Source organism: Condylura cristata, unplaced genomic scaffold (assembly GCF_000260355.1).
Source record: "Condylura cristata isolate star-nosed mole 26May11 unplaced genomic scaffold, ConCri1.0 scaffold00033, whole genome shotgun sequence".
NCBI classification, from domain to species: Eukaryota; Metazoa; Chordata; class Mammalia; order Eulipotyphla; family Talpidae; genus Condylura; species Condylura cristata.
Genome location: NW_004567134.1, coordinates 11,453,581 through 11,466,607, shown reverse-complemented (window position 1 = coordinate 11,466,607; position 13,027 = coordinate 11,453,581). Strand labels below are relative to the sequence as shown.

The 13,027-nt window shown below is 59.0% G+C and overlaps 1 protein-coding gene across 1 annotated transcript; it reads right to left on the bottom strand.

Annotated features, from left to right (window-relative positions):
* Positions 1-2,419: 2,419 nt before the first annotated feature.
* On the bottom strand, positions 2,420-13,025 carry CHST13 (carbohydrate (chondroitin 4) sulfotransferase 13; the record flags this gene model as incomplete). The annotated part of the gene is made up of 3 exons (XM_004692199.1): positions 2,420-3,272; positions 6,226-6,308; positions 12,953-13,025. Coding segments are annotated over 3 exons (999 nt in total), but the record flags the coding sequence as incomplete, so codon positions are not given.
* Positions 13,026-13,027: the final 2 nt, after the last annotated feature.

Below are 13,027 nucleotides of genomic sequence, written 5' to 3'. Positions count from 1 at the left end.
CCACCCCTCCACAGGCCTCTTCTGGAGCCCAGGTCTGCACCACCTTGTCCTGGGCACCCCAGGCAGCAGAGTGCCCTCTTCCTTAAGCCAGCAGGTGGTAATGCATAGATCAGTAGCAAGGGCAGCTCCCAACCGCCCAGAAGCCAAGACAAGTGAATAAACTTTGCAAGTTCAAATCCCGCTTCCAAGAGACTGGCCCCTTGCCTTCCAGGTTCTCCCATGTTAAGTGGGGTGGTCATGTTTAATCTTGCCATGCCGTGTGGGCATTATAAATGCCTTCCCAAGAAGGCACCCCAAAGATGGACTCAAACATGAAAGAGAAGATTTCTGCACAATGATAGTCATTCCAGTTCTATAGAAAATGGCATGAGATTGGAGACCATCTCCAGAGCCACTAGTGCTGGTGGGAATGAGGGGGGGCTGGTAAACTGCAGCACACTCGCACCCTGGAATCCTGGGCGGGCACCCTAATGACAAAGCAGCAATTTACAAGTGTGGCCTCCCTTCCACCACAGAGCTGAGCATGAGTCTGTGATCCTCAGGCCTCCCCAGCACCTAGCAGGGCTGGGGTGTGGAGGGAGGGTCAGCCTGCCACGTGGAACCACAGACACAGCCCTGGCAGGAGCGGGTGCCTTCTTCCCACCTCTGGCTGGTGCTGAGTTTCAGCAAACAGGCTTCACGGGAGGTGGTGTGAGCGCCCAGTGAGCCTGGGGCAAAGGAGTGGGTCCTGGAGCAGGTGTGTCAGGACCAGAGACGATGTGTGTGGACACAGGGTGCGCAGTACCCCTGAGGGGTGTGGGACAGGACACCTGTGAAGCAGAGAGGCTCCTGGCGTGTTCAAGGCCCTCTCCCCCAGCCCTCCCCTTCATGATAACTGTCCAGGGGCTGTCCCTCTCATGGGGTGTCCCTCTTGCGGGGCTCAGTGGCCACAGCGGCCCTTTCCAGATTCAACAAGTGCCGATAAAGCACTGGGGGGACTCGGAGAGGGGTGTCCTGAAGGGCTCAGGCTCCTGAGGAGGAGGGACCTTCGGGATGGCCTGGGGGGAAGTGGGATGGCCAGCCTGGGCTCCACCAGTCAGCACAGCCCTGTGACGGCGCTCCTGGGCCCTCACCACAGGGTGCCAAGCAGGGGGCACCATAGCTGAGTGCTGGCCTCACGCCCACCGAGCTGCCCTTCCTAAGCTGTGTTCTGATTTCTACTTTTCAAAACCTAAGCATCCAGTTCACCCCAAAGTTCTGACATTTTTATTGCCCAAGGAAACTGAGAAAAAGACACCATATAGTCAACCAATCAGCCAGGGGACATTCAGTTCCTACCAAGGAATTCCCATGGCTGGCTATGTCCCAGGGCAGGGACAGTGGGCCGTGACCACCAAGTAGCCCAACACACAGACACACGGGCAGGAGGCAGCTCAAGGATGAGGCTTTGCTGCGCTGCTGTGGCCTTTAATCCTAGGCCAGAATTTCTCCAAGTTGTCACTGGTTCCCCTCCAGGCAGACTCTGGAACCCCTCACCCCCCCACACACAGAGCACCCCCTCCCACAAGGGCCCTCACACCTGTAGCTGCTGAGAGGCAGCCCAGACTCACCACCCCTCTTATCTGATTGACAGAATCACCTGATATTCCTGAGCCATTTGACAGTAGGGGAAACGGAGGCGCAGAGACTCAGTGCAGAGATCAGACTGCACCATGCAAATGGCAAAATGAAACAAAAATATCCCCAAATATCAAAAGGTAGAAAAACATTTATTTAAAAAACAAATGGGCTCCTGTGCCCAGTGAGGTCCTGTAAAACCTGCCACCTGGTCATTGTGGGCACAGAAACCAAGCCACTGGTCAGACTGAGATCAAGGAGTTGGGGGAGAGGCTGCCAGGGAGAGGAGCCTCCTCTGTGCTGGGCAGCCAGGATGGCGGCTCAGGCTGGCTCTGCCCCACTCGCCCAGAGGGGTGGTCACAGTAAGGGAAGCCCTTTCTCCTGACCAGGGCTGTCCTTCCCCGGGTGGATGAGCAGGGGAAAGCCCTGGGCTGGGCCACAGGCCACAGGCCACGCCACGTCACACAGCGCTCTGCTCTGTGCACCACGGACAGGTTCAGGGGCACGGTAGACATAAAATGCTCTCACAACCCGAACGATGTCCAGTCCTCATCCACAGAGGGGCCCAGGAAGTGCCTGAACTGGCGTGACTGGAGGAAGCTGCAGTGACACGCAGGCCAGGCGTCAACACTGAGCCACACAGCCACACAGCCACCCGAGGAGGGCGCACCAACTTCAGCGGGTTTGATGTCACCTGCTGGGCAGCCATCCTGGGAAGGTGGATGTAAGGGCGCTGAATGGAGACAGGACCAGAATAAGCGCACCTTCTCGGGCCCCACCCCGGAGCCAGGGGCCTCCACCACCAGGGGGTCCCGCAGAGGGCACCTCTGGGCCTAGTGCAGCCGCAGGTAGGTGGGGATGGAGTAGTTGAAGAGCAGGAAGTCCATCCTGTAGAGCTCGTACAGGCGCCTTTGGTAGAAGGCGCTGATGTCCTGGAAGAGGCTCGAGGCCTGGTCGCGGGCGTTGGGCGCCCGGGCCCGCGGCGGAGCCGGGAAGCGCAGCCCAGAGGCCCCCACCAGGCCCAGCACGAAGGCCGCGTCCTCGGCCAGCGTCTCGAACTTGCCCACGACGTCGTAGCGAAGGCGGCACGGGTGGCAGAGCGCGTGGGCACGCTCCCAGTGCTCGTTGAAAGGCTCGTCGCGGCGCGTGCGCGGGTCCAGCAGGTAGGCCAGGAACTCGGCGAAGCGCACGTCGTGCCCGCGGGCCAGCGCGTCGGGGTGTGCGCCCGGCCGCAGGCGCCGCACGATGCGCGTGCCGTAGCGCCGCTGGAACGCCGCGCTGTAGGGCCGCGCGAACTTGTTGCGGTAGGCGGACGCCAGGCGCTCGAAGGGGTCGCGCACGAAGAGGAAGGCCAGGTAGGCGCGCAGACGCCGGTTGATCTCCGCGGGGCTGAAGTCGGCCAGCGAGGGCAGACGTCCCGGCGCGTGCGCTTCGTGCGCGGGGATGGCGAGGGGGTCGCGGGGGCCGCCGCCGCTCAGCGCCAGCAGCACGCGCTTCCAGTTGGTACAGGCCACCTTGGGCACGTAACAGTACAGCAGGCCGTGCGCGTCGTCAACCAGCACGTGCCGCAGGTCTTCGGGCTGCAGCAGGCGCTGCCGGCGCGTGTGGCGGGCACACGCCTGGCGCAGCTGGTAGCGTCGCTGCCGGTGCAGCCCAGCCAGGGCGGAGTGCGGGTCCTGCGGGCGACAGGGCCTGGTCAGGGCGGAGGCCCGGGAAGGGAAGGCCAGGAGGCTGGTGGGGACCGGCCCTCTGAGGCCACCCACCATTGTGATTTGGGGGGGTCCAGGAATCTGACCTGGACCTAGATTGGGGGGAGGAGGATTATCAGGCTTGCTGAGCCCCATGGGCAGGAGGAGGTGACTGGTCACTGAGGGCCTGATGGCACGTAAGACAGTGTCAGGGTAAGTGCATGAAGAAGTATGACATCAAAGTGCCAAACTGAGTATCTATCCGTCTGCTCACTGTTTACTGGTGTGCGAGGCAGCAGCCTTCAATGCATTTAAATTGAGTTGGAAAATGTAGTCACAAAATTAGCTACATTTGGATGAATTGACCGTGTGTCTCTGGGTCTTGATATTTTGCTGCCTTCCCGCCCCACCCCACTCCCAACAGATTCTAATCTGAGCGTCCTCTCTGAGTTTGACCTCCTCTGTGAAAGTCACAGCCAAGGCTGACCTTTACAACTCTTTGAGTAGGGCTGGTTGGGAGGGTGGGAGGCAGCCCCCCGCCCTTTTCTGAAGTCCTTTCTGTCCTAAACAGGGTCGCCACCTCCCAGGACCCCGCCTTTCTGTTTCGTGGTTACTGGTCTAAGAGTCCTTAGGCAAAAGCATCCAAAGCCTTTAGAATATAATAAAACGACAATGACAATTACCAGGGAGGATGAAAGAAAGTGGGACCTTCCCTCATTGCGGCAGGGGGAGCAGTTTCCCAGCTCACCCCAAACAGCAAACGTCTGATCCAGCTGTTCTACTCCTGGGCATACACCCAGGAAAACTAAAAGTACATGTCACACCAAATCTCACGTACAAGTGTTCACAGCAACATGATTTATAATAGTGGGTTGAAACGACCCACATGTCCATCATCTGATGAATGGGCAAATACTCTGGGGTATATCCGTACCATGAAATATTATTTAATCATAAAAGGAGTGAATCTTGATAATCCTGAAATATGGTTAAACCTTGAAAACTTTGGCTGAGTGAAATAAGCTAGACCCATGAGGCCACATGTTGTGTGAATCTGTTCCTGTGAAGTGTTCAGACCAGCGCTGTGGAGACAGAAAGTAGACGGTGGCTGTCAGGAGGTGGGACATGGGAGAGACAGCTGATGGGAACTGGGTGTCATTTTGGAGCTGTGACAGTGTTCTGAAATCAGATGGTGGTTGTGCAACCTTGCAAACATGCTAAGAACCGCTGAACTTTACACTCTAAGAGCGTGCACCTTGTGGATGTTGAGTATAACTCAGTTAAGAAAAGCCTTCCAGGGGGCCTATTTGGGAGCAACGTCCGAAGTGGCAGGACGCTTACCAACTGCCTGCAGGAAGCGGCCTGATCCTGGGGGGGTGGGGGTGGAAGGGCAGGCTGCTGTTTTAGTCTCAGCACATCTGCATATGTTTGAATTTTTCAAAATGAAAGTTAAAGCCGAGAGGACAGGCGTACCCGTAGGTGGGGCTCTGAGAAAATACCAGAAGCTCATGACAGAACATGCACCACACGCCTCGAACATGCCTGGGAGGACACAGAGAGTGGTCATCCCGGGGAACCAGGGCAGGAAGGGCCCCTTCCCTAACTGTGCTTTGATGGCATGCGGAACGCCCTTTCACGTGCTTCTGTGGCTTTTTCAAAACCTCACCAGTGGGGGAGCTGCCAGGTTAGCCATGCTGTGGGGAGCCTGAGCACACGTAGAGAAGCCCATCCTGCCCTCCGGGGCGCTGACTCACAAGAGCAGCCCCAGAAGTCTGGCTCCACGCAGATGCCAGGAGGAGGCTCCTAAAGGAAGACAAATGGCCTCGCCCACCCCCTCCCTTCCTGCCTGATGCGGTCCTGTGAAATGTCCGGAGCCCTGGCAGTCATCTTGCAGGCGTGAGGCAACAAGCATTTTTGTTTGTGCTGTGAAAAGGGGCTGCTGGGCTCTGAGCATCCTGTGAAGAAAGTGCTCACTTCTCCTGACATAAATAGCCTCCGTCCACCTCTCTGTTGCTTGCGAGCCCCTGAATAACAACTCTGTCCATGCTAGCTCCATTTTCCAGATGAGAACACTGAACCTCAGAAGAAATGACTTGCCTGCAGTTCTGAAGTCAGGGCCTGGGGCTCCAGCTCGGGTCCCAGTCAGAAGCCGGGGCTGTGCCCGCTGGTCCCTGTGAATGCTGTGACCTTCTCAGGGCGCTGGGTTTCCCTAGGCCTGAGTTTCCTCATCTATAAAGGCTGACAACAACCCCACCTCATCCGGCTTTGGTGGGCACTAAATGAATTCATAGAACTAAATTGCCTGGTCCACAGTCAGCACCTGTAGCCAGATCGCTTTATTACTCTTAGTGCTCTAACTGTAAGGTGTAAAACTTGCAGGGCGCTGATGCCCAGGGGTCACTGGAGGGCTGACTGGACCCCATGTGCCACTCAGAAGCCTATGGAGCCAGGCTGAGAGCCTGGCCTGCTCTCAGCTTGAGCACAGCCCAGGACCAGCTGGTCCCCCTCACTGAACCAGGGCGGCCTGGCCCATGTGCCTGAGGATAGCGCGAGAGCTGGGCTCCCTGCATGTGTCTCAACTGAAATATGGGGGTTCACTTAGTTACTGTACCCACTCTAGACTGTCAGCCCTGAGAGTAGACACAGGGTCTGTTCTGTCCCCTCTCATGTCCACAGCATGGAACAGTGCTGGGTACAGAGGCTGCTCCGTGTCGTGTTGGGCAGGCAGTGAATGGCCAGGTGGGTGGGTGGGGCAGATGGCTCCGCCTGCCTCCAGGATGCTCTTGGCCTGGCCCCGGGCACTTTCCTCTCTGGGCAGAGCCTGGGTTTGCCTCTCCACACCCCACAGCAGTTGCCGCCCACCAGCAGGCTTGACGGGGGTCTCAGATTCCATGCCTGCGGGCACAGGAAGGCATCCCTGGGCCGAAGTCTGTCCACCTACCTGGTCCAGGTCATACAGTGTCTGCAGGGGACTCTTCCTCTCCCCGCTGAGCCAGCCGGACACCAGAGCCCTGTTTCCAGATGCTGGGGGTGGGGGGGCACAGAAAGAGACACGTCACCGCTGTCTCCAGTGAGGCTGTGGCTCGGGGCCCTGACTCACTGAGGGCACGTGGGCTCTACCCCTGGGCTTAGTTCCCCCGTGTCATGCCTGCCTCTGTGGAGGTTTGGTGGAAAGTGGGGGGCAGTTCCAAGGCCCCAAACCTAGCAGGGCAGGATGCCTGTCTATGTCCTGGCCTCTGGATTGGAAGGTGCTAAGCAGGGGGTGGAACCCAGCCCCGCAGCCCTGTGGGAAAGGCCTGACCACCCAAGCTCACCACTCAGGTGGCCTTCACCTTCCGTGGCTCGCCAGCTGTCCCTCTGTTCACCTCCCCGAATCTCAGTGTCGGCAGCCAGAAAGGGCTGGGCAGAGTGGAGGATTGCAGGGTACTTCAAAATCATCTACAGATTCAGAGTCGTCATTAACAAAATCCTAGCTGCCTTTTTTTTTCCCTTTGCAAATCTGGCAGCTGATCCTTAAATTAATGTGGAAAATCAAGCAATTTAGATTAAGAATATCTAAAACCATCTTCATTTCACAACTTACAACAAAGCGATAGTGATTAAGACTGTGTGGAGCTAGCGAAGGGGAGACACTCATGGAGAGATGAAATAGGATTATTCAGAGTTCAAAAATGAACTTTTACATTTATGTTGATTTTTAATTAGGGTGCCAAGGGAAAGAAGAGTCTTTGAGGGAAGTTGTGTTTTTTCTACAACTCGGAGACACAGCTGGGTCCTTGGAAACACAACTGGGGGTGAGGAAGGACTGCTGTCCTGGGGGGGGGGAGCCCCAGGGGCAGAGAAGCCCACCTAGGCCTGTTACCCCAGGGTATGGAGACACAGAGCCACGCAGCCTTCCAGAAACACCAACCCCGTGGAAGAGCTCTTATTTCCTGTCCAAACCACAGCCTGCAGGAAAATGGGTCCCTTACCAGACTCCAGGGGCCTGTGGGTGGAACGCCAGAGGGAGCAGACAAGAGAGAGCCCCAAAATAGCTGTGGTCAATGATTACAGTGCTGGGCCGCCCCTGCCCAGCCCCACCCCTGCCCACCACACAGATCAGAGGAACTTGGGTCCAGGATGCTGTGCAGGCCATGGAGGGGGCAGTGGGTCTGAGATGATCAGAAGGGGGATGTCTTGAAGACCCCAGGATCCAGCCCCCTGCTCTGGACAGCTGGAGGTGATCTGAGAGTAAAGGTGGGCCCCACACAGGGCCACCTTGAGGCAGCCCCGATGTCCATTTCCAATGTCCTAAGCCCCCCTGGCCTGCATCCTTAGCCCCCCTCTAGACCCAGGTCCTAGGCCAGGGAGGGGCTGGCCAGCCCAGGGCAGCCACTGCAAAAACAAAACGGCTTCTGCTTTGAGAAAGGAAACAAAAACAGCAGGAGGTAATGGGAGGAGGGGTAGGAGGTGGGGGAGGCACGGGAGGAAGGGTGGAAGGGACCAGGGACCGGACCCCAGAGACACCAGGGCTGAGGCGGAGAGAAAGTCCCAGCCAGTGACGGGACAGAGGCTGGAGAAGCAGAAACAGCCAGAATCAGAGGGGTAATAACCGTGAAACGGGGTTCTGGGAAGAACTCAGAGCAAGCCAACAGGGTTGGAAGGGGACAGAATCGATATGGGATGAGCTGCCTCCAGCCTGGGGGTCCAGGGTCTGTGCCCACCGAGGTCCAGCTGTGATCTAGCCAGGGCCGGTTGGAGGACCCATCTCTGTGTGCACTGCACAGTGGTCAGCACAGGCTTTGGGAGCCCAAGCGGGGCCGGGGGGTGGGGGGCCCAGATAGTGACGCTGGTGGCAGCCAGGCCCGCAGAACCTGGGCAGCTGGGCCTGGCACAGATCTGTGTTTTGTGCTCACTGATGCACTTCTGCTGGTATCTCCAGTGGACAGATGGGAAACGGAGGTTCAGGGAGGCAGAGAGACCGGTCCTAAGCCTCACAACACAGAAGGGCCACAGGATTTGCCCCCAGACCGTGAGGTTTGCCGCCCCAGCTCTTGGACACCCACTCTGCCTGCACACAGCTGCCATCCTCAGCACCCACGGCTCCTCCGTGGTACTGGTGAAAGACCGCTCGCCAGTTGGGGGCTGGTCCCCTCTAGGCCATGTGGGATGGACAAGCGGCCGCAGCTATGTCAGGACGCTGCTTTGTCAAATACATTTATTGGGGCGAGGCCAGCAGGGAGCTTAACGTGGAGAAACCCACAGATGGTCTGCGGCAGGCCTGACCCCAAGAAGGGCCGACACTCTGGCAGAGGCAGGGACACCCATCGTTTCGTGGGCGATTGGAGGCCTTACCACTTGGGGAGAAACGGCTTCACGATCCCCAGGCCAGTGAGCAAAGGTTACAACAGGGGTCTCTGGTTAATGAGTCCCAGTGGGCTCATGTTGCAAGACTGGGCAGGGAGAAGTGAGGGCACAGGTACCCTGGCCCTGGGGCCTGGCGCTGCCCCATTCCATCCCCGTGACCTGGTTCTCCTGGGGACCCGCCTCCTGGGGTCAGGGACACCCCGCCTGGTGATCAGGCAAGGAAGGAGCACCCTCAGCAGCTCTTCTCAGGTGCAAAAGCAATGCTGCCCTTGGGGAGAAGCAGCTTGGATCCAAGACTCAGTCTCCACAGAGCTCAGCAGCCATCTGGACTGAGCCCCAGTCTGACCACGGTGTTCCTGGGTATCTTCACAGCAGCTCTGCCTCTGGAGCCATAGGAAGCCCCTGCCCCCTGTGGTCGCAGGCCCAGGGCAGGCCCCACTGGCTGGGGCGTGGGGGTCTCCTCACCAGGCCGCCTGCTTCACTGGCCCTGCCCTGGTGACCTCAAACCTTGGTGGCTTCCCCTGGCTAGCCACAGATTCCGGCGGCTGCCCTCTTCCTCCCCACTCATGGCCTCAGCTCAGCCCCACTGGCCTTCTTGCTGACCACGAAGCACGTGACCTGCACTTCCAGCTCAGGACCTTTGCACTAACTCCTCCTTCTGCTCGGGACCTTCCGCTCTAGGGTCCCTTCTCGTTCAGATCTCCACTCAAAAGTTCCCTCTGAAAAGAGCTCCCCAAAGTAGCCCTCCGCACCAAGACCCTTCCCCAGCTCTCCTTCAGATGCATGACACTTGTCACTGCTGAAAGGATCTGATTTGTGGGAGGCTGAGGGCTGGCTGCCCCCGAAAGGCCCACTCTGTCAGGAAGGGGACAGTCTTGTTTTCTTGTGGCTCCTGTACCTCATGTAGCTTCAATTAATATTAACTTAAAGAGCAGTGACCCCTCATGGCCATAGGGAGAGCAGCACCCCAACTCCTAGCTGGCCACTCAAGGACACTGGTGACTAGGACCTATGTCTCTAATGCCTTCTGGGTGCCACCTGCCACACCCTCGTGAGCCCTGGTCTGTGACCACACACACCCCTTAACCCTCCAGCCTATCACACTCCCTCCCACTTCTGCCTGTGCCTTTCCTGCTCCCCAAAATTCCCTTTCCTCATGTTCCCATCTGGCAAACTCCTATGCAGCCTTCACAGCCCCACCCAAAGGCCCTACCCTGCGGAATGGAAAGCATAAGGATTTGAGGTTTAGACTAGGATTTAAAAACTGGCTCCCCCACTTCCTAACTGGGTGACCTTGAGCAAATCATTTCCTTCTCCCTGACCTTGGTTTCTTGCTCTGCAAAACGAGATTACCTATCCCGACTCTGGTGAGCCATCCAGCTCGCCAGCTCACCATTTTTCAGGGTGCTCTGGTGGCCGGGATGTAACTCTGAGCTCTGGGCACTGAGTATCTGAGAATGAACAACAGCCTGTGAGCAGCTGTTGATTTAGCTCCCAGCAGTCACTGCCCCTTTCATTAACCCATCTGACTTCTTCTCAGAGCAAACCTGTTTCCGTCTGTTCAGTGCATGTGATGCCGATAGGCTGTCGGATGTCCGTTACTGCTGCAGCAGGCAGGTGACCAGGCCTGGCCATCAAAGCATCCCACGCCTATCTGCCTTAGGGCTGGCTCAGAGGTGGGCACCCTGTCGGGGCAATGGGCTGCATCCTCCAGGCTTTGCTGCACCTATTGGTACAGGAACTCTCCCTTTGGCTGGGGGAGCCGGGAGTGAAGTCGCCATAGAGAAAAACCAAACCTAGAGCTGGTGCCTGGAACCAGCCAGACCTGAAGGCAGCCACGTCTGCCTTCAGTCGCCAGGGTTGGAGGAGTCAGGCTGCTCAGAGCCTGGCATGGGGCCCCAGAGCAAGGATGATGGGCTGAGCCTGTGGGCTGGGCCCTGCATGGAGCCCAGGGCAGCCAGAGACAGTCTGCCTGCTCATGCCTCTCTGGGCCCCCATCACCCTTGACCTCTGCAACGTCCTGAGTGGCCTGCTTGGTCCCACCTCAGCCCTGAAAGTTGGCTCCTCAGGCCTCACTGAGCATATCTGCATTTATTCTGCAGAGGATCCAGATGCTGGTATTTTGTTCAAAACCCTGATGCCTACAGGGCTGCTGTGCTGTGGGGTGGCAGGGGCATGTGGTCATCATGGCCCCACAGCCTGGCTCCTCAGGTGGTGTGGTGCCAGAGGGGGATGGCGAGGGGGCCCCCCACCTGAGCTTCTGGGGTCCTTCCCCTTGGAGACCTTCCAGGAAGGATGATACAGAAGAGGTCTCCGTTAACTTCCTTCATCCTTGGGCCCCACCGGGAAGTGCTGGGCTCTAAGAGGCACAGTGGCCTGGAGGGAGAGGAGGGGATGGTTTGCCCTGGGAACAACCCCCTCCCATCCCCACCCAGTCTTCTCGAACCCCTACTCCAGCACCCGCTGCATGTGGACAGAGGCCCAGCCTGGCCCCAGAGCAGCTTGGCTTCTGGCAGGGAAGATGCCCACCCTCTGTGAACCCAGGAAGGGAGTGGGCAGAATGGGGAGCGGGATCTGGAGTCCCCCACCCTTGGGCCAGTGGGTAGCAACATGGAGCCCTTCCTGGTGGGCCCTGGGGGCAGAGGACACAGACTGGAGGCTTGGGTTTTCCACTTAAAGAATGTAAGAAGCTCTCGAGGGCTAAGAGATGACTTGGTTTCCTTCCCTGCTGTCTCCAGCCCTCCAGACGCCTGTGTGAGCACCGCATGGCCGCGAATCTGGCCCTGGGGGCCCACAGAAACCAGGTCCCACAGAGAGGGACACAGGCCAGCAAGGGGACAGGGACTCGGCAGGAAGGGGACCCAGGTGGCAGTGGGGGATGGGGTAACAGTGGAGTAGAAGGGGGGGCAGAGCACATGCCTCGGGCCTTGGTTTACCTGGTAGAGGAGGTGGTGGGACAGGTGTGTTCAGGTGGAGGGCACACGTTTCTCCCCAGACATAGAGAGAGACACCCACCTCCCCGGCCGTCACCCAGACATACCCGCTGTCTGCAGACACTCTGGGGGTATATCCCCCCAACACGCACTCTCGGTGGCCTCTCTCTCACCTGTACCGACGGCCGAGCCCTGGGGCCGGGACCCTCCTTGCCCTACCCTGTCCCACGTCCTGTGCACAGACGCACACTAAGGCCTGAGCATGCCCCCCCCAAGCCAGGGAGCACCCCACAATGACCAGTTCACACAGGATGGAGAGTGCCCCCGCTCCCTCGGGTGAGCTTGGGGAGACTCTGTCCAGACCTGAGGGGACAATATAAGTGAGGGTGGTGGGGAGCCCCCACCTGGGGAGCCCTGAGGAGATCCCAGCCACACCCTGGCCTCAGCCCAGGGGCAGTTGGGGAAGGAGACCCCTTTACCCCAGGACAACCAGGGCAACACAGGGACCCCTGGCAGGGACAGCAGTACCAGGAGGAGCAGGAGCCAGGCACCTTCTGTTTGCCAGCTTATTCCCTACACCTCTGGGGCCTGCACTTTATAGATGGACAGGAAACTGGCATGACCACTGGCCGCCACCAGCCTCCACCAGCTGGGCCTCCCTTGGGTAAGCACAGCCTGAGAAGTGCCGCTTCAGCCTCATCCCTCAGGCCACCCCCTGCCCACTAGCCAGTAGGCCGGTTACTCACACAGGTGGAACTCAGAGTCCAGGGTGGCGCAGCAGCGAGAGACCCCTCCCCCACCGTCACAGGACAAAGGTCAAACAGCCAGAGTTCAGGGCAGCAGGCCCAGGTTGACAGGCTGCGCCTCAGTGGCCATCCATGCCCTTCCCTCCTCGCCTGTGGCCTCAGTTTCCTCCTTGTGACACAGAGAAATGACAGCGGCTTCTCAGAGGGAAGGCTGCAAGCGCTCCTGGCACCCTGAAGCCTCGCGGTGGGCTACCTCAGTTTCCTCAGCCAGACCGCAGAGTGAAAGGAGCCCCCGACTCCTTCCCAGTAAGCCTCAGCTCAGAGCAGGGCAGGCACCCTGCACCCTGCAGGGAAGGGTCACTCCCACTCGGGTGCTGCTCCAGGGCGCTCCTGGTAGCTCAGGGGGTCGGGCACTGTAAGCGTAAGCGAGGCTGCCTTGCTGGGGTCCCCCTCTGACCTGGGGCTGCAGGCACAGGCTGCCTGGTGGGCACCCCTGAGGTGGGAGCGCAGGCACTTGAGCTGAGGCATCTTCCCCCACTCACCCCGTCCCCCAGCCAGGGAAGAGACAGCAGGTGTCCCCAACGCCACCCCCCAGAGGGGTCAGGCTGTGGGGTGCCCCGAAGGGGAAGGGGCGGACACTCACCGGGGAGCAGGGCGCGGAGCGCAGCGCCCAGGACCAGGAGCGCGGCGCCCAGACAGGCGGTGGCCGGCGCGGGCC